Source organism: Rhinoraja longicauda, chromosome 2 (genome assembly GCF_053455715.1).
Source record: "Rhinoraja longicauda isolate Sanriku21f chromosome 2, sRhiLon1.1, whole genome shotgun sequence".
NCBI lineage: Eukaryota > Metazoa > Chordata > Chondrichthyes > Rajiformes > Arhynchobatidae > Rhinoraja > Rhinoraja longicauda.
This window is the reverse complement of record NC_135954.1, coordinates 105,446,182-105,469,188: the sequence shown is the minus strand read 5'-3', so window position 1 is coordinate 105,469,188 and position 23,007 is coordinate 105,446,182. Positions and strand designations below refer to the sequence as shown.

At 41.7% G+C, this 23,007-nt stretch overlaps 1 protein-coding gene across 2 annotated transcripts in view; it reads right to left on the bottom strand.

Annotated features, from left to right (window-relative positions):
• cul2 (cullin 2) overlaps positions 1-23,007 on the bottom strand; it is a 68,696-nt gene that overhangs the window by 8,078 nt on the left and 37,611 nt on the right. Inside the window, exons 8-18 of one of the 2 annotated variants that reach the window (XM_078429566.1) lie at positions 22,256-22,366; positions 21,988-22,150; positions 20,516-20,685; positions 19,235-19,342; positions 13,066-13,125; positions 10,793-10,921; positions 10,463-10,549; positions 7,731-7,886; positions 6,171-6,248; positions 4,383-4,449; positions 1,503-1,709 (exon numbers count right to left, since the gene is read on the bottom strand). In XM_078429566.1, coding sequence (XP_078285692.1) covers positions 1,503-1,709; positions 4,383-4,449; positions 6,171-6,248; positions 7,731-7,886; positions 10,463-10,549; positions 10,793-10,921; positions 13,066-13,125; positions 19,235-19,342; positions 20,516-20,685; positions 21,988-22,150; positions 22,256-22,366 — 1,336 coding nt within the window. The remainder of the gene's footprint in view (positions 1-1,502; positions 1,710-4,382; positions 4,450-6,170; positions 6,249-7,730; positions 7,887-10,462; positions 10,550-10,792; positions 10,922-13,065; positions 13,126-19,234; positions 19,343-20,515; positions 20,686-21,987; positions 22,151-22,255; positions 22,367-23,007) is intronic. The other variant, XM_078429575.1, reaches the window with a different exon arrangement.

Here is a 23,007-nt window from a genome sequence, read left to right as displayed (position 1 = left end):
CAGGAGTGCCATTCTTGGGTAGTCACATTTCATTCTTTAAATCAGTGTCAATATTAGTATTGGCTAATCTGCCATGAAGAAATCACATTCAAGCCTTTGATAACATGGCCTAACATTCACAAATGTGTTACTGCCAACAGAATAATCAAGAATCTGCATCTTGGATAACTTCCCCACCAAATCCAAAGTATCTGGGAACACTTATCAATTGTTTAAATCAATGGTTTGGATGAAAATGTATAAGGCACGATGTGAACCTTTGCAGATGACACTAAAGTGGGCAGTATCGTAGGTAGTGAGGAGAGTTATCAAAAACTACAGCGGGATCTTGATCAGCTGGACAAGTGAGCTGAGGAATGGCCAATGGAGCTTAATGCCGAGAAATGTAAGGTATTGCATATTAGTAAATTAAACCAGAACAGTACCTTCAGTGAATGGCAGGGCCTTGGGGGAATATAGTGGAGCAGAGGGGGTTCTAGGAGTACAGATACGTAGTTTTCTGAAAGCGGCGTCACAGGTAGATGGGGTGAGAAAATAAAATTTTGGTACATTGGTCTTCATCGGTCTGGATAGAAGCTGGAATGTTAGAGTTGTACAACACAATGGTGAGGCTGCATTTGGAATAATGTGTTCAGTTATGGTCAACCTGCCATAGGAAGGATGTTATTAAGCGGGAAAGAGTCCAGAATTCTTTTTACGAAGATGTTGCCAGGAACCGAAGGCCTGAGCTATAGGAGGAGGTTAGGCAGGCTAGTTCTTTATTCCTTCACACAGGAGGGTGAGGGGTGATCTTATAGAGATGTACAAAATCATGAGGCAAATAGATTGGATAAAACACATTCAACCAGAGTAGAGAAATATAAAACCAGGGGACAGAGGTTTAAGGAGAAAGATTTAACGGGAACCTGAGGGGAAACCTTTTCACAGAGGGTGGTGGGTATATGGAATGAGCTACCAGAGGAGTAGTTCAGGCAGGTACTGGAGCAACATTTAAAAGACACTTGGACAGGTTGATGGATAAGAAAGGTTTAGAGGGATCTGGGCCAAATGTAGGCAGGTGGGACGAGTGTAGATGGAGCATCTTGACCAGCAAGGACATGTTAGACCAAAGGGGCTGTTTCTGTGTTCTATAACTCAATGATTGAAACGCTTTTTCTATAACTCAGCAGAACTCCGATCTTAAACTCGAGATCTTCCTGATTTGTGCATTCATCCATGAACTGGGAAAAGCCAAAATATGTCACTTTTAGTTTTACAACTATTGTACTTATTCCTTTTAGGGTTAACTTCACTTCTAAATTAAAATTTCATGAGTTTCTTCTATTGCTTAATTTTGTTGGGTTCATTCGCCATGAGCTTTCCATTTAGCACGCACTGCAAGACATTCCCATCAGTTTAAATACGCGGTGGAAAAATTATACAATAACTTTCAAAGCAGCTCTGAAATGAGATCGTACTACAACAAATTCCTTAAATATATCACCAGCATTGCATCAACATACTTGCCTTGCTAGAGTCATGGTTGATCATTTTTACATCAAGCAAGGATTTAATGGTTTTGCTAAGTTCTTTTTCATTCATCTGTGTGCTGTCTTGGAGCTCCTTGTAGCTGACGATTTCACTGTTGTTAAATGCTAGCAGCACGGCCATTTGGTATGTAGTAACCATAGCTACGTAAGGCTTTGATAAATAGTTCATTTTTACTTCACCTTTTCCACACATTGAAAAAAAAAACACAAGCGAGAAAACATGAAATGTGCAAACACTATATTCCAGAGGCCTTAATATTTTGAGAATAACTATTAAAGTGAATTTCATCTCATATAATTACTCAAATTAAAAATACAAAACCCACGAAACACCAAAGGCACAATTAGAAAGTAACTGAAGTCACAAGTTTAGGTACACTTTTTTGATATAAAGCATGTATGGAATGGAAAAAAAACAATGAAGTCCGTCCAAATGTGAAAAATTACCTTACACTACTCTTTTTCCAAAACTCCATTTCCCACCCCCCTTTGCTTAATATTTCACTAGCTTCTTTTTGAACAAACATCCCACCCGTGTTCCTGGACAGGTAATTCCACATACTAATCCCAATGGAAGATCACAATGTTAGGTACAGATGGCCACTTGACATAACCGATTAGTCCGAAGAAGACTCCTGATACAAAATATCAGTTATCCACATCTTTCGGAGATGCTGGCTGACCCGCTGAGGTATTCTTGCACTTTGTGTTTATTTTCTAAACCTAGCATCTGCATTTCCCTGTGTTTGCCAAAACTGTTTGGTACATTGAGAGAAACCTCTGGATCGCACAACACAACACCCTAGTTAACGAAGCTCGGTAGCTGTCCATATGTACACAAGTTATAATGTACGTGCTTTGAGGGTTTTTTTGGCGTCCCGAGTGGGTTTAGGTTCATTATTATTACATGTATCGAGGTACATGTCAAAGGCTTTGTTTTACATGCTATCCAATTAGATCAGAAAATTCTATGCATCAATCCGATTAAGCCAAACCCAAGTACAATAGGTGTAGCAAAGGGGAAGATACAAAGTGCAGAATATAATTCTCAGCATTGTGGCGCATTAGTTCCAGGGACAATATCCAATATCCACAATGAGGTAGAGGTGAAGCAGAAAATACCCTCGCTGACGGAAGGAGTTCAGACGCCAGAAAACAGAGGGGAAGAAGCTCTTCTTGAGGTTATCCCTGAGGGGTTTTACAATTCATTGTAAACAGGTCCAGTATTGAATCCAAGTTTTATTATTCTCTTGCTAATCTCCATTGTCTTCGCATGGTGACCAGAACTATTATTGAGGCAGAGCTCAAGCTTTGTTAGATCTGACTGCCTGAGACCGTGGATATGTTCACATCGGGAATTAAGATTTGAGAAATAAATACAGAAACATGTTTTGCTGCACGAAAAAATGAACACGGCATCTTCGCTGCAAATGTTGCATGAAATAAAAGAAGACCCGGTAATCTGGGAATACAGCTCCTTCTCACAGTGTAATACTACGAGAAACTTTTCAATTTTGACAATTAATACATCTGGATGAAGCAAAAGATAATGTTTTTTTTCATTTGTGGAGTTTGAAATTAAAGGGAAAATATCGAGATGATACCATAAAAGGGTAGCACCGTGGCAAAGATGGTAGAGCTGTTGAGTTGATACCTCACACCACCAGACACCCGGGTTCCATCCGAACCTCAAGTGCTGTCTGTGTAGAGTTTGCACGTTCTCCTTGTGACCTTATGGGTTTCCCTTGGGTGCTCCCGTTTTCTCCCATATCCCAAAGACGTGCATGTTTGTGGGTTAATTGGCCTCTGCTCTAAGTGTATGGGAGTGGATGGGAAACTGGATAACATAGAACTGGTGTGAACAACTGATCAATGGTTGGCATGGACCTGTTTCCATGCTGTAACTTGAACTAAAAAATAAACTAAAAGGTGACAAGTGTTAAAAATTGGAGAAATTAGAACAAATTTCTACAAAGAATATTCAGAATTAACTCATCAATTGGGCGATGGGGGTTCAGCATTGAATACGGTCAAAACACAAATAAAGTTTTAGATATCGAGAGGTAAGTTATGTTGCAAGTAGTATTGAGATAAAAGATCAACCACAATCTTATTCAGTGGCAAGAATGTTGCAAACGGCCTGGTTTTGTTTCAATTTCCAGCAAATGATATTTGAAGAAGGGTCTCGACCCGAAACGTCACCCATTCCCTCTCTCCTAGATGTTACCTGACCTGCTGAGTTACTCCAGCATTTTGTGAGACCTCCAGCAAATGATAAATCACAGAAGTTAACATTCTGTAGGCAACGGTGTTCACAACGTTACATGTTGTACAAAATGCCCGTGGAAATCTGGTGTCTTTTTTGAATGACACGCGTTATATAATTGTACAGAAATAGTAGTTTGGACACACAAATAATGCCTGCACCTTATAAAACTGATCATTTTATTTCAGCATTGAATTATACAAATACATTATTAATGACTAAATGTGATCTGAAACTGCAATATATTCACATTTCTTTTAACTTCACGAGGAGCGAGAAAAGGCTTTTGCTTCCAAGATGGCGCCCAACCCAGGCGACTATTTACGTGCTAGCCACAGAAGCAGATCTACAAACACATATTGCAATCGCTCCACACTCTTAAATCTCTATTCCCACAGTAACATTTCTTTACTAAACATTATTCCCATATCATGTATCTGTACACTGCAAATGGATCGATTGTCATCATGTATTGTCTTTCTGCTGGCTGGTTAGCACGCAACAAAAGCTTTTCACTGTACCTCGGTACACGCGACAATAGACTGAAACTGACTGGAGACTGAGGGATCACTTAAAAGAATTCTTACCCGTACAAAGATAGTGCAGCCACGTAAGCTTCCTTCCACTGAAGTGCTGATTGTAAAACAATTCAAACTGCAAGGGAAGAATTATATCAGTCAATACTTTACAAACTTCCCTCCAATAACACCTTCTCAGCACCCATGAAGCTTGGAGATGACTTCACATCTTCAGAAATAAAGCAGAAGGGAAACAGACATTTGAGAGATAAAGAAAGCAAACTGCTGGAGGAACTCAGTGGTTGAGCAGCATCTGTGAGGGGAGAATGGTGTTGGTGTAGAATAATTCCTCCAACGCCACATCTCTTCCCCCCCAGATGCTCCACCCACTGAGTTCCTCCAGAAACAAACTCTTTAAAATTGTGGGGTATATAGTAAGGGTTTGCTTTAGTAATTCTTGCGAGTCCATTGCTACAGAATATCCACTACTGAAATCAGGAAGTACTAGGGCGATCTATTCCTGACAAGTGTACCTTTCAGTTCCTATTGTGTTTTCCGTGCCATTTATCTGCATCACATAAGGAGTTTTGAAATTTTACCCCAGATATGAACAATCAGTGGGGGACAATGATGAGAAATAAAGAGAGTTGACTGTAACAAATGGGAGGAACTGGGGCAGAAGATGAATAAAACTCTCTCGGAATTTAATGGTGTTTTCTGTAATTGTAGCAGAAATGATATTACAATGTAGACTTCTTATTCTTGTGCGCTGGTTTGTACTTATAAATTCATGTCTTTAGAGCAATGGGGCCGTTGGAGGTGTTATTCCACAATTGTATTTAAATATTTGAGGTATTTTATGGAAATAGATCTCCTGGTTGCTGGGCACTTTAACTCCCCCTCCCATTCTCACACTGACATTTCTGTCCTGGGCCTCCTCCATTGTCAGAATGAGCCCCAGTGCAAATTGGAGGAACAGCACCTCATATTTCACGTGGGCAGCTTACACCCCAGCGGTATGAATATTGACTTCTCTAACTTCATAACCCTTGCTTTCCCACTCTCTCCCCTTCCCAGTTTCCCACCCAGCTTGACTATTCCTCTGATTACATTGTATCTCTGTCTGCTTTGTTGTCACCTTCTCTTAGCTAACAATGGTCAATTCTACATTTTCCTTGATCTACATCTCTTTTTATCTCTTACACTTCCTTATCTCTGTAACTCCTTCTCCCTTGACGCTCAGTCTGAAGAAGGGTCTCGACCCAAAAAGTCGCCCATTCCTTCTATCCAGAGATGCTACCTGTCCCACTGAGTTACTCCAGCATTTTGTGTCTATCCTCGGGGTAAACCAGCACCTGCAGTTCCTTCCTCCACTTTACACTTTGCTATCTTCCATATATCAACATGATCTTTCCACCTGTTCCTCTTTTCTGCATCCAAAAGCTAACATGTTCTAATTTTTTCTTGTTCTGGTAAGATGTCATCAATTTTAAATGTTAACCTCATTGTTCTCTCTGCAATACTGCCTGACTTGTTGAGTATTTCCAGCAGTTTCTTTTTCTTTAATTTCCAGACAGAATATGTTGCTTTATCTGTGCCACAGCCACAGTCTCCACAAGTATAAAGAACAAGATTCACTGCAGTAAACGCTCAAGTTCATTTCCTTCCCACCGACTCACCTTGGACCTGTTTACAACAACATCTTTACAGGGGATAAGACAGTTTAAAATTTGGGCATACAAGCTTTAAATTACACGAGCAATTATGCATGAGATTTACTATTATGCATAAAAATAAACTGTGCATCAATTTAACCCCATCCTTAAATTTCAAGTGAAGGGCTACCTATTAACCTACCATCTGAACACTCTTTTCCAATTCTTGTGGGATGGCAAATGTAGATGAGGATGCTTGAGTCAAAGGCCATGCACCAGCCTAAAATAATTAAAAACAGAATGTTTTTACATCAAAAAGGTAAGAGAGTACAAAAGATGCATTGATTATACAGTCACAAAAGTCATGTGTACTATCATCAGTTTTGTAACAAAGTTGCAAAATGACAACAATTTTCATTAGGTTGTTGAGCAAATTTAGAGCACATGGTTTTGGGGGTAGGGTATTGACATGGATGGAGAATTGGTTGGCAGACAGGAAGCAAAGAGTAGGAATAAACGGCTCCTTTTCAGAATGGCAGGCAGTGGAGAGTGGAGTGCCTCAAGGCTTGGTGCTGGGGCCGCAACTATTTACAATATATATCAATGATTTGGATGATGGAATTAGAAGTAACACTAGCAAGTTTGCGGATGACACAAAGCTGGGTGGCAGTGGATGTTAGGAGGTTGCAGGGTGACTTGGACAGGTTGAGTGAGTGGGCAGATGCAGTATAATAACGTAGATAAATGTGAGGTTATCCACTTTGGCGGCAAAAACAAGAAGGCAGATTATTATCTCAATGTGTCAGATTAGGTACAGGGGAAGTGCAACGAGACCTTGGTGTCCTTGTAAACCAGTCACTGAAAGTAAGCATGCAGATACAGGAGGCAGTGAAGAAAGCTAATGCAATGTTGGCCCTCATAACTAGAGGATTTGAGTACAGGAGCAAAGAGGTCCTTCTGCAGTTGTATAGGGCCCTGGTGAGGCCACATCTGGAGTATTGTGTGCAGTTTTGGTCTCCTAATTAGGAAGGACGTCCTTGCTATTAACGCAGTGCAGCGTAGGTTCACGAGGTTAATCCCTGGGATGAAGGGACTGTCGTGTGATATGAGAAAAGATTGGAAAGAGTGGGCTTGTATTCACTGGTGTTTAGAAGGATGAGAGGGGATCCTTCTAAAGACAAGCTAGATGCAGGAAAAATGTTCCCAATGTTGGGCGAGTCCAGAACCTGGGGACACAGTCTAAGAATAAAGGGGAGGCCATTTAAAACTGAGGTGAGAAGAAACCTTTTCACCCAGAGAGTTGTGAATTTGTGGAATTCTCTACCACAGAAGGCAGTGGAGGCCAATTCACTGGATGAATTTAAAAGAGAGTTGGATAGAGCTCTAGGAGCTAGTGGAATCAAGGGATATGGGGAGAAGACAGGCACGGGTTACTGATTGTGGATGAACAGCCATGATCCCATTGAATGGCGGTGCAGGCTCGAAGGGCCAAATGGCCTCCTCCTGCACCTATTTTCTATGTTTCTATGTTTCAAATTAAATGCCTATCTTTGTTGCTCAATACAACAAATTAATAACCCAGAGCGAGAATGTCTTGAAAACACATAATTGAATGCTATAATTCACAAATGTGGAGTCATTTTATAATGTATTAATTTGTTTATACATTGAACAGAACACTGACAGCTGAAGCTTTGCAAGTGTTTGTTGTTTAATTTAGGAGACTTTGAAAGTCCAGTTTATGAAATTCAGTTTATCCTACCTGAAGAACATAGATCTGAAAGCTGATTCCAAGATCTATTACTGTATCCTGTTGTCTTAAAAAAGTGGTTGTGAATTTGTTGTTGAGGTCAGCACTGACATTCATGTCCGTGTACATCCTATGAAGTTTGCTGGTAAACTCATAACCACACGCTTGCTGCATGGAAAGAATAAATGTCTTTGTTACAGCAGAGCCAAATATTGTTTTGTTTCAAATATTGTTACCTCAAAGGTGGCATGCCACCATGAACGGAAGAACAACTTTCATAAAAGGTTTGTGAAGATATTTAAATTCATCCCAATTATTTTGAAATGCTTTCAATATTCAAAATATTACTGCACAGTTAACTTTCCTCTGGTAATGTAAAATAATGGTTATTGACATATTCTGGAAAAATACCACGCTTCAGAAAGCATTCTTCTTTAAACAAATTTTAAATTACATGAGTACAAACAAGAAATGCTGCAAATCGAATGAATAAATGTATAAATATTTAAAAGAATGTATAAATATTTAATTAGTTACATTTTTTTGCATATGTGATGTACATGCCTTTTCAGAATATCCATTGGGAAAGTTTAGGTACTCTTGAGAATCATTCTTGATTTTGTTTCAACTGCATTTCTCAGTTAACAAATGGTTCATAAGTATGCAATAATTTTTTTCTGAGTTCATATGAATTCAAAGGTTTACACATTTTGGAAAAAAGTAGTGCGATTTAGTTGGTTAGTAACTAGTGATTCTTTATGCTTACAGTACCACGTTGCAAAAGATGTTAGCAATGAAGAAGAGGTGTAAACGCAACTAAATTTTAAGAGCAAAAATCAAACTGCTAGAGGAAGTCATTGGTCAGGCAATATCTGTGGAAGCAGATTGTTGGTCCATAGCTGCATCCAGCACACATCCTTCGTCATTCTGCCAAGTGTAATGAGGTCCCACCACTGGTCACGTCTTCACTTTTCTGCTATCCGCAGGGACCACTGTCTGTGACTCCTTGGTTCACTCATTCCTTTCCCGTCCTCGGCACTTTCCCTTGCAACTGTAGGATAAGCAACATGTGCCCTTGCACCTCCTTCCTGCCTCACCGCTATCCAGGGTCATGAAATCCCTTCCAGGTCAGGCACCTCCTTCCATCCCCATCTCTTACCCATGAGGAGGAGATAAGACTTTGCCTTCCATCACAGTGAGGGTGTGCCTAGAGCAATCACTGTGATGGCTGTTTGTGTAAAAATTGTATCTGTGTGTCCTGTGCTTTTTGTTGTCTACTGCCGGACCCTGACGTGAGAGGACGCTGGCGTTGTTTATTCGCCGCTTTTCCGTTAGGATAGTTTGTCTGTTTGTTTTTATGTTGATTGTTTTTGTAAAGCGCTTTGAGCACCCGATAAGGCGCTATATAAAATAAATGAATTATTATTATTATTATTATTATTATGTTCCACAAACAGGACTGTCCTGGTTGGCCCATTGTTTCTGCCTGCTCTTGCCCCACCACACCTATCTTTTCATACCTTGATGCTATCCTGCCTCTTCCCACCTATATCCAGAACACTTTGCATGCTGTCCACCATTTTAGCAACTTCCAATGCCCTGGCCCCACACAAGCTCATCCTCATCATGGATAACCAGTTTTTATACACCTCCACCCCCCATCCGGAAGGTCTTAAAGCCTGCTGCCTCTTTCTGGAACAAAGACCTAATCACCTCCCTTCCACTAACACTCTTATTCACCTAGCAGAACAACTTCTCTTTTGGTTACGATCACTTTCCACAAATCACATGAACCGCGTGAAGACCGTCTTTTCGTTGGCCATGTGGAACAGTAATCGTTCCAAACCTATTGCGGCATCACTGCCCAGCTCTTTCTCAGATGACATCAATGACTGCATTGGTGCTGCCTGGTTATGAAACTCTTAGTCAGTTTTAATCACCTTTGTTGCTGACTTTCACAATGCACTCAAGTTCACTTGGACCATTTCTGACACCTCTCTAATTTTTCTACATCTGACTCCATCTCGGCAGACAAATTATCTCCTGTGATTTACCAGAAACCCACTGATTACATACAACAAACTTGACTGTCCTCCTCCCACCCTGTCCCTCATAAGGATGCCATTCCTTCCTCTCAGTTTCTCCATCTCCACCTCAACTGTTCAAGAGATGAGGGTTTGTGTTCCAGCACATCTCAGATGTCCCACTTTAGGAAATGTGGCTTCCCCTCAACTGTGGTGGATGGAGACCTCTCTCACAATTCTTCCAACTCCGGGACTTATGCTCACAACCCACCTCTCCCCAGGCAGAACATGGACAGAGTTCCCTTGGTCCTCACCTTTCACCCTGCCAGCCTTCACATCCATCACATCATCCTTCGTCACTTCAGTCAGTTGCAACGGGATTCCACAAGTGTCATCTTCCCCTTCCCACCCATTTTCTGCTTTTCACGGGGACAGTCTGCGACTCACTGGCTTGCTCATCCCTCTCCACCCATCTCCCCCTGTCCCCTGCAACTCAAGGAGGCGCAAAACCTGCATCTAACATTCCTTCCTCACCACCATCAAGTGTCTTAAATAGCCTTTCCGGGTCAGGTTGAGATTCCCATGCATCTCCTTCACCCTGCTCCACTGAGATCCTCCAGCAGTTTGCTTTATGCTTCGTACTACAACATCTGGAGTCGATTGTGTCTCCAAATGTGACTGTCATGTTTGCACCGATGCACAAAGACTGATGTTACAAACCTTGAGTTTATTAATCATAGCTTCTTCCGAATCCATAGACATAGAAAGACCATGTATCAACCGCTTCGCCAACATTCTAGCATAGAACTGAGGTTGGAAAAATTGCAAGAAAGAAATTACATTTAATTGCTTCTGAGAACAACTAAGCTTAATAAAAAGCACATTGAACAGAAGCTGCCAACAAAGATCAAGTTGGTCAGTACCAAGGCAAATTATTGCACACAGTTTAACTTGTGAAATATGAAAATATGAAATTTGAACATGTTTTAAAAAGCTGCCTTGCTTAAAATGCACCTTGTTCTGCTGGAATCAAAAATAACGTCCACTTACTTTCTGAAAGACATCTTTATCATCAATATATTTGAAAACTGTGATGAAGCTGGTCAGTTTGTCCTCAACTTCATTTTCCGTCATTCCCTTTGCCGATTTCTTTAATAGGTTGTCACAGTACTTAGCTAGCTGCAAAGAAATTATATTCAGAAACCTATTATGTTTTCAACCAGAAAATAAAAAAACCTGATACAATATTTATTTATCCTTATATTAACTTGATCCATCACCATTTTATAATTCAACCAAAACACAAGGCAAGAAAACAGATTCAGACAACCATTATCTCTTTATCTGTTCCAAAAGTTGTGCTTCATTTCTACTTCAATGCATCACATTAATAGTTCATTCTTGTATTCATATGCAAGCTCACAGAGTGAATTCCAAAGTTGTGCTTTGGACAGGTGCATAGGTAGAGGTATGGGTCAAATGCAGGCAAGTGGGACGAGCTCAGGTAGGCAACTTTGTCAGCATGGACAAGTTGGGCAGTAGGACCAGTTTCCATGCTGTATGACTATGACAGTGAAGGTGAGAAAGGGAACTCAGGTAACTGCTATTAGTAATGTCATCCTGAGCTCAGTTAACAGCAGATATTCCTGGAAAGTTGTATAAGCAAGAAATCAGTTGAAGCAGGTTGTCTCCTATGCAGCTTTGGACTGAGAAAAGCTAAACTAGGGTCAAATATAGAGTCATAGAGTAATACAGTGTGGAAATAGGCCCTTCGGCCCAACTTCCCCACACTATCTAACATGTCCCAGCTGCACTAGTCCCACGTTTGGTCCATATCCCTCCAAACCTATCCTATCCATGTACCTGTCTAAGTGTTTCTTAAAGGGTCAGGCAACATCTCGGGAGAGAAGGAATGGGTGATGTTTCGGGTCGAGACCCTTCTACAGTCTGAAGAAGGGTCTCGACCCGAATCGTCACCCATTCCTTCTCTCCCGAGATGCTGCCTGACCCGCTGAGTTACTCCAGCATTTTGTGTCTACCTTCGATTTAAACCAGCATCTGAAGTTTTTTTTACTACTATAACTGTTTCTTAAATGTTGAGATAGTCCCAGCCTCAACTACCTCCTTTGGCACCTTGTCCATCCATCCACCACCCTTTGTGTGAAAATTTACCCCTGATGACTCCTACTAAATCTTTTTCCCTTCACCATAAACCTCTGTCCTTTTGTCCACGATTCACCTACTCTGGGCAAGAGACACTATGATTCACCTACTCTGGGCAAGAGTCCCAGCCTACTCAACCTCTCCCTATAGCTCAGACCCTCTAGACCTGGCAACATCCTCGTAAATCTTCTCTGTACCCTTTCCAGCTTACCATCATCTTTCCTTCAGCATGGTGCCCAGGAATATGATACTTAACACCCACCAAAGGCAATTAATTATATATTTAAACCATGGAACCATTAGGGAGCTGAAGACAAATTAAAATATCACTGAAATGGAGGAAGTTAGTGGAAATGAGGATGTTACTGGGTCTGGAGGGTTTGAGTTATTAGGAGAGGCTGAATATTTGTTCCCCTCCAGTGCAGGAGGCTGTGGCATGATCTTAAAGAGGTATATTTAAAAAAAAATCACAAGTGGTTAAAATAAGGTGAATAGCCAATGTCTTCTCCCCAGATTGGGGGATTCAAAAACCAGAGGGCAGAGATTTAAGGTGAGAGGAGGAAGATTTAAAAGGTACTTGTGAGACAACCTCTTCCTCAGAGGCCGGGGGGGGGGTGATATATGGAATGAGCTGCTAGAGGAAGGGCAGAGGCAGGAGCATTTATGGCTTTTGAAAGACAGGTACACTGACAGGAAAGGCTTGGAGGGATGTAGGCCAGGCACAGACAAGCTCAGTTAAGCAACTTGGTCGGCAGGGACGGGTTGGTCAGCAATATCTTTTCCCATGTTGCGTGGCTCCATGGCGCTATGAAATAGATCCTGATCCATCCTATGGCATCTAATAAATGTGATTCAGCAGAACGCTTGCAAGGAGGCAAAAGAAGCTTTGAAGAAATCAATAAGTGAACACAGAGTTGTTTTTTACCATTGCTGCTGTTGACCTGCTGGGAATTTCCAGCAATTACTGATGAGATTTCCAGCATCTGCAAGATTTTGTTTTAGTTGGAGGGGATATTTTGTGATGATATACAAGCATTCCTGAAATGGTCAATATTGGTGCCAAACATAAATGCAAGATTTTACATTTTGTTAAATGTCCTTCAGAGATTCTGTCAAAGAGAGACCAGGAATGTGCAGTTTCCTACGTTTGCCACACTTACCAGCTCTGGAGCCTTGCACGAAGACTTTGGCTCTCTATAGTTTACTACTGACGTTAGAGCCTGCAAGAAATTTAAAAAAAAATGCCAGTGAAAATTTCCACAAATACACGTTTAGTTCAGAGATGCAGCGTGGAAACAGGCCCTTTGGCCCACTATGTCCACGCCGATCGACAATCACCCGTACACTAGTTCCACCCGACACACTAGGGACAATTTGCAGAAGCCAATTAACCTGCAAACCTGCACGTCTTTCGAAAGTGCGAGGAAATGTGGGAGCATCTGGAGAAAACCGCACGCGGTCACAGCGGAACGTACAATCTTTGACTAGCACCCGGAGTGAGGGTCAAAACCGGGTCTCTGGTGATGTAAGACAGCAACTCTACCGCTGTGCCACCCCTCATTTCATCACTTTGCCTTCATTGTTATTTTTTGAAATCAGATTACAACTGCATTGAAAACAGAACCAGCACACCTAGGAGACGTGTGAATCTACAACCAAACATAGTGAAAAAAGTTATTTTATTAAATTGGGGTGGACAAACATTTCTATCATCCTCAGCAGGACAAACTGTGTGGGAATGAATTGCAGATGCTGGTTTATACTGAATATCGACACAGATGCTGAAGTACCTCAGCGGGACAGGCAGCATCTCAATTAGAAGGAATGGGCGACGTTTCGGGTAGAAGGGTCTCGACCCAAAACGTCACCCATTCCCTCTCTCCGGAGATGCTGCCTGTCCCGCTGAGTTACTCTAGTTACTGAGTTACTCTAGCATCTTGTGTCTATCCTCAGAAGAATGTTGTTGGCAGTGCACTAAAGCACTAAAACATTAAGGATCAAAAACTAATTCGGTGCATTCTCCACAACACTGCAAGTGGAAGCTTGCTATCTGAAATTTTTGGGCAGGTGCATGATTATAGGAGTAGGTTAAAAGACTACTTTGAAGATATTTAGAAGCAAAGCAGTTTAGGGAGAGAATCCTGGTATTTCAGACTTCAGCATCTGCCATTAATACCTGCCACATTGCCAGGGTCAGTGTGCAACAAGAAATTCAAGTTGCCTGTCTTGACACAGTTCCTGGGTGTGACAGTATGAAACTGGGGTCGATGTAGTGTTAATCAAAACAGAACATGCCATCATGCAAGGAGGCAAATTCTCATTGATACAGTTGGAGGTATATTATGAATGTTTAGATTGAAACTGCACTTCAACCATAGCTTGGTATTTAATTGATTTGTGTCTATAATTAGCAAAACTAGTGAGATGGCTGTGAATTAACCCCTTCATTTAGATATATTAAATTGTAGTAACCTACAACCCCCCCCCTTTGCCCCCTTCTCTCCCTGTGCCCCACCTGCATGCATAACCATTTCTCCCTTTTTCTCCCCTGCCCCCCCCCCCCCCCCCCCAACCCCACACCTATATTCTTTCCTCTGGCTTCATACTTCTTCAATCCTTTTCTTACATTTACTGCCTATTCATCTCTGTCCAATCCCTCCTCCCCCGACCTGTATCCACCTATCAGTTGACCCATCCTTTCTCTGCAAATGCTGCCTGACCCGCTGAGTTACTCCAGCACTTTGTGTCTATCCACCTATCACTTGCCAAGCTTTGTCCCATCCCCACCTCTCTTCCAGCTTTCTCCCCCTGACTACACTGTCTGGAGGTCCTGACCCAAAATATTGCCTATCCATTTTCTCCAGAGATGCTGCCTGACCTACTGAGTTACTCCAGCACTGTATTTTTTTTTGTAAACCAGCATTTGCAGTTCCTTGCATTCTCGTTCAGATTCTCTCTTGTTTTCCAATAGATTCTATAGCTGCAATGAGCTTTAGTTTAAACAATGCAGTATACTGATGGATTATGCCAAAGAGATGGGATCAACTGTTTACATACTGTTTGTCATCTGTAACCAAGATCAACCATAATCTATGTACTAAAACTCTCATTTGTTTGTTTGTTCCAGAACTACAGCCAAAACCATACACGATAGCGCGACAGTTTTAGGCCCACCTTACTCACCGTCGTCCCGTGGTCCTAATGGAAGAAGTTCATTGAAATCGGTGTTATATTTTTAAAGTTATTCACATTTTAAAGTTTTAAAAAACGCGCATGCGCAGTTGTGGCCCGTTGATCTGTCACGCGAGATGAGGGGGACACAAGAGTCTCACGCACAGAGATTGTGGGTGGATGGGTTTGTTATTTGGAGCTTTGGTTGTCAATCGCGTAAAAGTTTAAAGGGAATCGGGAAGTGAGCTAGCACTGCTGTGAGTTAAACTGCTGCCTGTATCGTTTAACGCCTGCTGGCCAGAAGTGGAATGGACGGGGGAGGGAGGAGGGGGGTGTTGCGGAGTGCTGTGTTGGTGAGATATGACTTAGGAGCGTGGGTGAGCCAGGAGGCTGTGTGCGCAGAGCGTTGAATGCCACCAGGTTGTCGCTCCGTGTCAGGGCTCCTGTGAGCCGGTCAGTCAGTCAGACGGGCGCTGTCTGTGGGTGTGGGGACGGTGATGTGCGGGTGGGCGGTGCCGAGATCAGGGCCATGGGGAACCGTGCCCGCCCACGGTGTGGGGGGGGGGGGGGGGAGGGAGGAAGGAGGGGGGGAGGGAGGAAGGAAGGGGGGAGGGAGGAGAGGGAGGGGGAAGGGAGGAGGGAGGGGGAAGGGAGGAGGAAGAGAGCTGGGGCAGAGGGATGGGGGGAGAGAGGGAGTGGAGGGAGAGGGAGGGGGGAAGGAGGGAGGAGAGGGGGAGGGAGGGGATGGTGGGGAGTGTGGGGGGGGGGGGAGAGAGGGGGAGGAGAGAAAGCTGCACCAATGCAGGAGAGGTTTGGGCCCAACGGGTCCACTTGGTCTAGTTTAATCTAAAAAGCAGGATTTAAAAACAACCCATTGATCCAACGAAAGCAGTTTGGAATTTCACCACCAGAGGTCACTGAACCACTCCACCAGCAAGGAATAGAAATTTCTATTTGTGACTTTTACATTTTAGTTTGGGTACCCAAGTAATAAAAGATTATACCATCGATCCAAGCAGAAAATGTCAAATTACTGGCCGTAACTTCATCTAAATTCACAGTCAAAACAACTATTTTGCAAACAAATGCTTTCATGTTTTCTGTTTTCTAACTTTTCAGTCTCAGGAGTATTATTCTGAGCCAAAGTGGGGAGAACAACGCAGTGAATCATAAAAGCTTGTTGCAGCCCAAAACAGCATTGAGAGGTGTAGTAGCTCTGTGAATGGATTCTAATGTGTAGGAAGGAATTGCAGATGCTGGTTTAAACCGAAGATAGACACAAAACGCTGGAGTAACTCAGCGGGGCAGGCAGCATCTCTGGGATGCGTGGGGATGAAGGGATCACGAAAGGATGCGTGACGTTTCAGATCGAGACGGGTATGAAGAAGGGTCTCGACCCGAAATATCACCCTTCCCTTCTCTCCAGAGATGCTGCCTGTCCCGCTGAGTTACTCTAGCTTTGTGCGTCTATGGATGGATTCTAATCCTATCTCCTGGAATACTTAGCCATCAAAACTCCAATAATCCACAAACTGTTTTTTTTTTTTTTGAAATCTTAACGATTTGGCACCTGGCTCATCTGATTGCTCCCTACGCTCTCCCTACACCGGGCTCTGCACAAAGGCTCCCATTACACTCACGGGGATCCCGACCTCATGCTCCTGGAGCACTCCCCCCTCACCCCCGAGCCGATTCTCGCAAGTCTTTTAAACTCACAGGGCTTCCCGTGCTCCGTTTGAACTCACTGGGGCCCATTCCAATTCAATCAGCTCAAAGGAAAATGTATTATATTGCAACACAACATAGTAGAGTCTGAGTGCCTTAACGGGACTAATATCCATGAGTTTGGAAAATCCGCCATACTGGCACCAAAATCCCGAGTGTGTTGAATTTATTGGAGTTTTACCATATTTGCAGTTATCACCAAAAAATGAACTGCAAGAATTATCATCAAATAGACATTTTAAGAGATTACATATGCTGGAATCTTGAGCAAAAAATAAATTAGTGGAGGATCTGAGCGGATCAGGCAGCATCTGTGAATTGAAATGGACCTTTACCTTCAGTTGAAAGAAGGGTCCTAAACCAAACCTAAAATGTCCATTTTCCTTCATAGAGGGTGCCTGACGAACTGAGTTCCTCCAGAAATAAGACACAAAATGCTGGCGTAACAGGCAGCGTCTCTCGAGAGAAGGAATGGGTGACGTTTCGGGTCGAGACCCTTCTTCAGACCTGAAACGTCACCCATTACTTCTCTTCAGAGATGTTGCCTGTCCCGATGAGTTACTCCAGCATTTTGTGTCTATCTTCAGTTCAAACCTGCATCTGCAGTTCTTCCTCCAGAAATAATTTTGGACATATACCTTAGAAAGATTGGGAAGCAGTTTAATGTGAAAATTCTGGAGTTTAGGGTCTGGAAATTAAATCCACAACTGGCAGTAATGTAGCAATGAAATCTGAGGATGTGCACATTGCCTACATTTTGGCAAATGCAGTATCTCAGAGATGCAGATATGGAGGTGCGAAAGATATGAAAAGCACGAGTGATAACCGAGGGATTGCTCAATTAGTGCAAATGCAGGTCAACGAGAACAGAGTCAACAGATGCACAGGACGGGTGCAAAAGATCAATTGTGTAGAAGTAAGCATTCATTGGATAGCTGAGATAACTGGATTTTGGATGAGCTCAAGTTTATAGCAGGTGGAAAACCAGAGAATCTCAAGAAGTGCACTGAAGCAATCATGTCGAGAGCTAAGCAATGTTTTTAAAAAAGGGGTTTCAGCATCAAATAAGCTTAGGTTTACTTGAATCCATGCTTGATGGAGGATGTGCTGTTCGGATGATTCCCATGATGAGGAGTTATATCCTTTCCTTAGGTGGTTCTGAATTTTTGGAATGCTCCAATCCAGAGAACCATGCTGATCATTATGTGATTTAAGATAGAATGATTTTTCGATTATTGGGGAATAGAAGTTTATGGGGAAAATGCAGATCAACAAAATTGAGGTCATTTATCCACTCTATATTACTGAAGAGAGGAGAAGGCTCCAACTTCTATTTTAGATGCTCTAATGTTAAACTGCTGAATGTAGGGAGTAGTAGCAATTGTGTCGATGCACAGTTGAGATCTCACCTCTGCCTGAAATACAACAGGGTCACTCACATTCTAATTGAGCCTCAGAAAATTACCAGGAAGGTTTGGAATGAGTGATTGTGGAACAACGGTTATGGCAGCGTTCTAAAACAATGGCTTGACCCTTCCCTTACTTGTTTGAAGGGATTTCTGCTCATCCAGCACTAAATTTCAACCAACAATTTAAAAACAATGGAACAATTTAAAAACAACTAGACCAAGTGGACCCGTTGGGCCCAAACCTCTCCTGCATTGGTGCAGCACCCTCTCCTTCTCCCCCTCCCCTCCCCTCTCCCCTAGAAGAGATTTAAACTAAAAAATGTGGAATAACTAAAAATATAACACCAATTTCAATGAAACTTTTTCCATTAGCACCAAAGGGACGACGGTGAGTAAGGTGGGACTAAAATTGTCACGCTATCGTGTACCGTTTTGGCTGTAGTTCAGGAGCAAACAAACAAACAAATGAGAGTTTTAGTATATAGATAGATAGATGGAACAATGAAGACAGTGGTGGTCAGACTGAGCTGGGTGTTGTCGGCATATTTGTGGAACATGATGTGTAAGAAGGAACTGCAGATGCTGGTTTAAACCAGATAGACACAAAAAGCTGGAGTAACTCAGCGGGACAGGCAGCATCTCTGGAGAGAAGGAATTGGTGGCATTTTTGGGTCGAGACTGAAGAGTCTGAGTAAGGGTCTTGATCCGAAACGTCACCCATTCCTCCTCTCCAGAGATGCTGCCCGTCCCGCTGAGTTACTCCAGCTTTTTGTGTCTATGTGGAACATGAGATTCTTCTGAATGGCGCTAATACATATACATGAGAAATGTGAATGGGCAGGGTGAGATATTTCGCGATCCGCGATCTTATGGCTGAAACTGAAGTTCATTATTTTTAAATGTTTAAGACTTAAAATATCCAAAATTATGTGCATTCTTTACCAGAGATGTTAAATCAGACATGTTAATTACTTTAATGCTCCAAGACACCTTCCACAACTTCTTGCAACTCTAAGCAACTTACTTTATCAAGTGCACTCATAAAATGCTGATCTCCATTAAGGACTGAACTGATAAGTTGAAGAAATTTACTGTGAACTTCAAGAACTGATTCCACAAACTGTGTAGGCATCTGAATAAAAAACAAGATAAATATTACCATCAGCGAAAAGCGCGTGAAAATACTAACATTTGATTCGTAAATAAACAGTATTTCAGCACTGCAGACCAAGCAAAGAAAAATCATGCATATTAATATCCAGGAAGTCAACAGTCCTTTCACCAAACAGCACCGAGATATTTTGTAGGATCAGCTTCTCTTTCCATGGCTCTGCCTATGCAATAAGTCACAAAGATTTCATGCTTCTGCTTTTCTTCTCTGCTCTCATTACTTCCATTTCTGTTTGTTTTCACTCTCCCTCGTCCACACTGCCTTTCTCTTGCATATTACGTCTGTGTTCATGTGGCTCAGTCTTACTCATTCTTCTTCTCTCTATTTCCACACAGCAAAACAGGTAGTGCCCAACCCTGCTACCTACCACAAGGTGCTCCTCACCCTTCCATCATCTTAGATGTAGCATGCCAAAATAGGCAATGCAAAAGTTTGAATTCTGACGCAACAGAGCTTTTCTGAGCATGTTACTTCACCAGGCAACATTCTTCAATGTTTTTCTCCACCCATCTGAGAAATTCTAAATACAGCTATCGAATCAAGGCCTGTCCTTATTCCTTTTCTGAAGGAAAAATATTGAGAAATATTCCAGTTGATCAAGAGAGTCTGAACACCACTATCACTTCTTCTCTTGAGGTCTATTTTCTGGAGTCAAAATTTCTTTAGTTAATGTTTTTAATGTGTGGAACATATAATTCCAGCTGACCATGATAAAAACTCCAACTACTACTGCTACTACTGCCTGACTAGCACAAGGCACAGATGGTAGTCATGAGGTTCCAACCCTCGAGGCCCTGTTTTTTAAACCTACTATCTTACTCCCTTAATTCTCCTTGCAGGATCTCTTCTCCCTTCCTGTCATTAGTACCAAGTAAACATGGAAGCAGGAGAGTATTATACAATATTATATATTATTATTTTTCAAGTTGAAGATTATTTTCTGTGAGATTAATTAAAAAAAGAAGCCATTCCAACCAAGGAAAAAAAAATTCAGTCATAACACTGTTCATGCTACACAACCTTCCAAATGAGACTGAAAATTGTACGTTACTTGTGATCTGAGCAGTAAACAGATAATGCACAACGTAATGTACTTTCACGATGACAGATAAAGAATCTTCAAGAAATACTCACATTTTCCTGAGAGAGGTTACTGATGGATCTAAGGCCCTCATCATGAATATGATTCTGAAGCTCTTGGATCATGTGAGGTAAGCCATTTGAAACTGCACGAAGTAAGGTGTAGATATTTGCCATATCTGGGTGAAGAAGCGGAAATGGGATGGGAAAGGGAATAAACACATCTTTACCAGTAAATGTGAGAGAAATGATCTTCAAAGAAGAGTATCAAAGAGGACCAGTTTACTGTAAATAGAGTCTGAATATCTAACAGTACCAACATAGTTAACTTACTGGTCATGGAAAAGCCATAATTAATAACATAAAGCATGCAAGTTCAAATGTTACCAAGTCAATTTGAGAGTACTGCAGACTTTTAAAACTGTGCATAGCCCTGAATGGATCAATGGCATTTTACAGGGTGGAAGCCTGTCAGCAATTCATGGTCAGGTCTGGCTATCTCTCCGCTAAAAAGCCTTCAAAAGCCATTTGTATAGTGTTTCATTAAGTATGAATGGATAATAAATGTCTGCCTTGCCAATCAAAATGCAATAAACTACAGAGACTGAAAATCCCAAATAAAAATAATATGCCCGAAATACACACGAGAGGACAGGACACCACTGAATTCTGAGAATTTAAGTTAACTTCGATAGGAGTGGTTGAGGGCAACAGAACTTTGAAAAATTGTTGTTTAACATGGTACTGGGTCCATGCCGACCCAGTTTCGCATCCATTCCCGACACACTCGGGGCAATTTACGGAGACTAAATTACCTACAAACGTGTTTATCTGTGGGATGTGGGAGGAAACCGGAGCACCTGGAGGAAACCCACGCGGTCACAGCGAGAATATACAAACTCCACACAGACTGCATCCCGAGTCAGGATTAAACCTGGGTCTCTGGCACTGAGAGGCTGCAGCTCTACCAGCCATGCCACTATGCTGCCCTAAATGGCACAATGGCACAGATAAATCATGTCGTGTATTTGAATAAAATGGATCCTGCTCAAGTTTTTGCTGGACAAAGTTCCAGCTTGACATCAGACAGGTGGAAAGAATTACAAATTTTAATGATGGAAAAGATTTTCATATGTGGAACAAACCCCGTGCATGTATTTGATGTTTTAGACAATGTTCGCGTACGAGGGGCAAGTGTGAATTCTGATAGAATCTTGAAATCACAGTGTAGAGAAATTATGGAAGCACAAATTCCTGGTAATACAATGGAAGATGTAAAATTAAAGGTGGAATAACACAAGTGGAGAATGAAAGTAGCATCAATGAATGAAATGCGTCGCTGGTACAATTACTTGCACAATGATTCACGATGTTGAGCAGGGAAGAAATGGGTTTCAAAGTGCACGTATGGACCAATGAGCTGTTTGGTCAGGAAAGAACAAATCCCCAGTCCCTTTCCATTTTGTACAGACCAATGACAAGATAATTCGGCAGTGAAGTAACTGTGAACCAATAATGTGACTCACCTTCTCGCCTTTCTTGCTTAATAATATTCTGGCATTCCCCATGCAGAAACTGCAGATGGTCTGCTACCATTCGTTGCTGGCATTCATGAATCACTTTGGCATATGAGCTAGGATGCAAGTATTTCCGGCACCGAACTTCTTCATCTTTCAATCTGGCTAAAACCTGTAGTAACAGTAACATTAATGCACTGAACATTCTAGCCTTTGACTCAAGGGTCCAAATATTATTAAAAGTGGTTTATACAGTAATTACAACTTTATTACATACCTTTTCCATATACTGTGAACAATTTGACTCTTGAAGTAAATTTGAAGCTTCTTGTTTGTAATACTCTCCTGTTTCCAGTAGAAATGGATGTTCAAAGAGATCCTGATAAAACTGATATTGGAACGACAATTGGAACGACAAGTTAGAAAATCACTGAGTAACAGAACTATGGTCAGCCATATAAAAATGTGAAACAAATGAAGCCAGACAAATGTTAAATTTTGACAACTGTTACACATTTTAAAAGTCAGGCACACAGGAATACAGGAAACTATACACTTGAACTCGGAATATGATCACAAACCAAATAACCTATATTTTACCCTGTATTTACGTGTTCAGCTGTCAGATCCACATGGTAAAAACCTCATGGTTTCAGGAATCTGCAGAAGCTCCCATGTCACTAACTTACTGGCCAGTTTTACTACTAATGACATGGTTGTGCCACACTCTCAATGCAACTTGATAGCATAGCAGTAGTTTTCTTAAAATTTTCCTGCAATCCCACTGAAAAACAATGATCTCGGACTGTCTGCAAGCCCAAACATTTGAATGGGGATTGTTGGGCTGCAAGAATGATAGAGAAGAACAAGATATGTTTGTTCAATGATAAGGAAGAACAAGATATATTTTGTTCAATATTTTTGATTTTTTAGAAGTGTTTTAAAGTTTTTTTGATTAATCTTATTTTAACTGTTGTAAGCATTGGGAAACTCTTACAACTTTGGCACGTGGATAGGGTGCACGTTAGG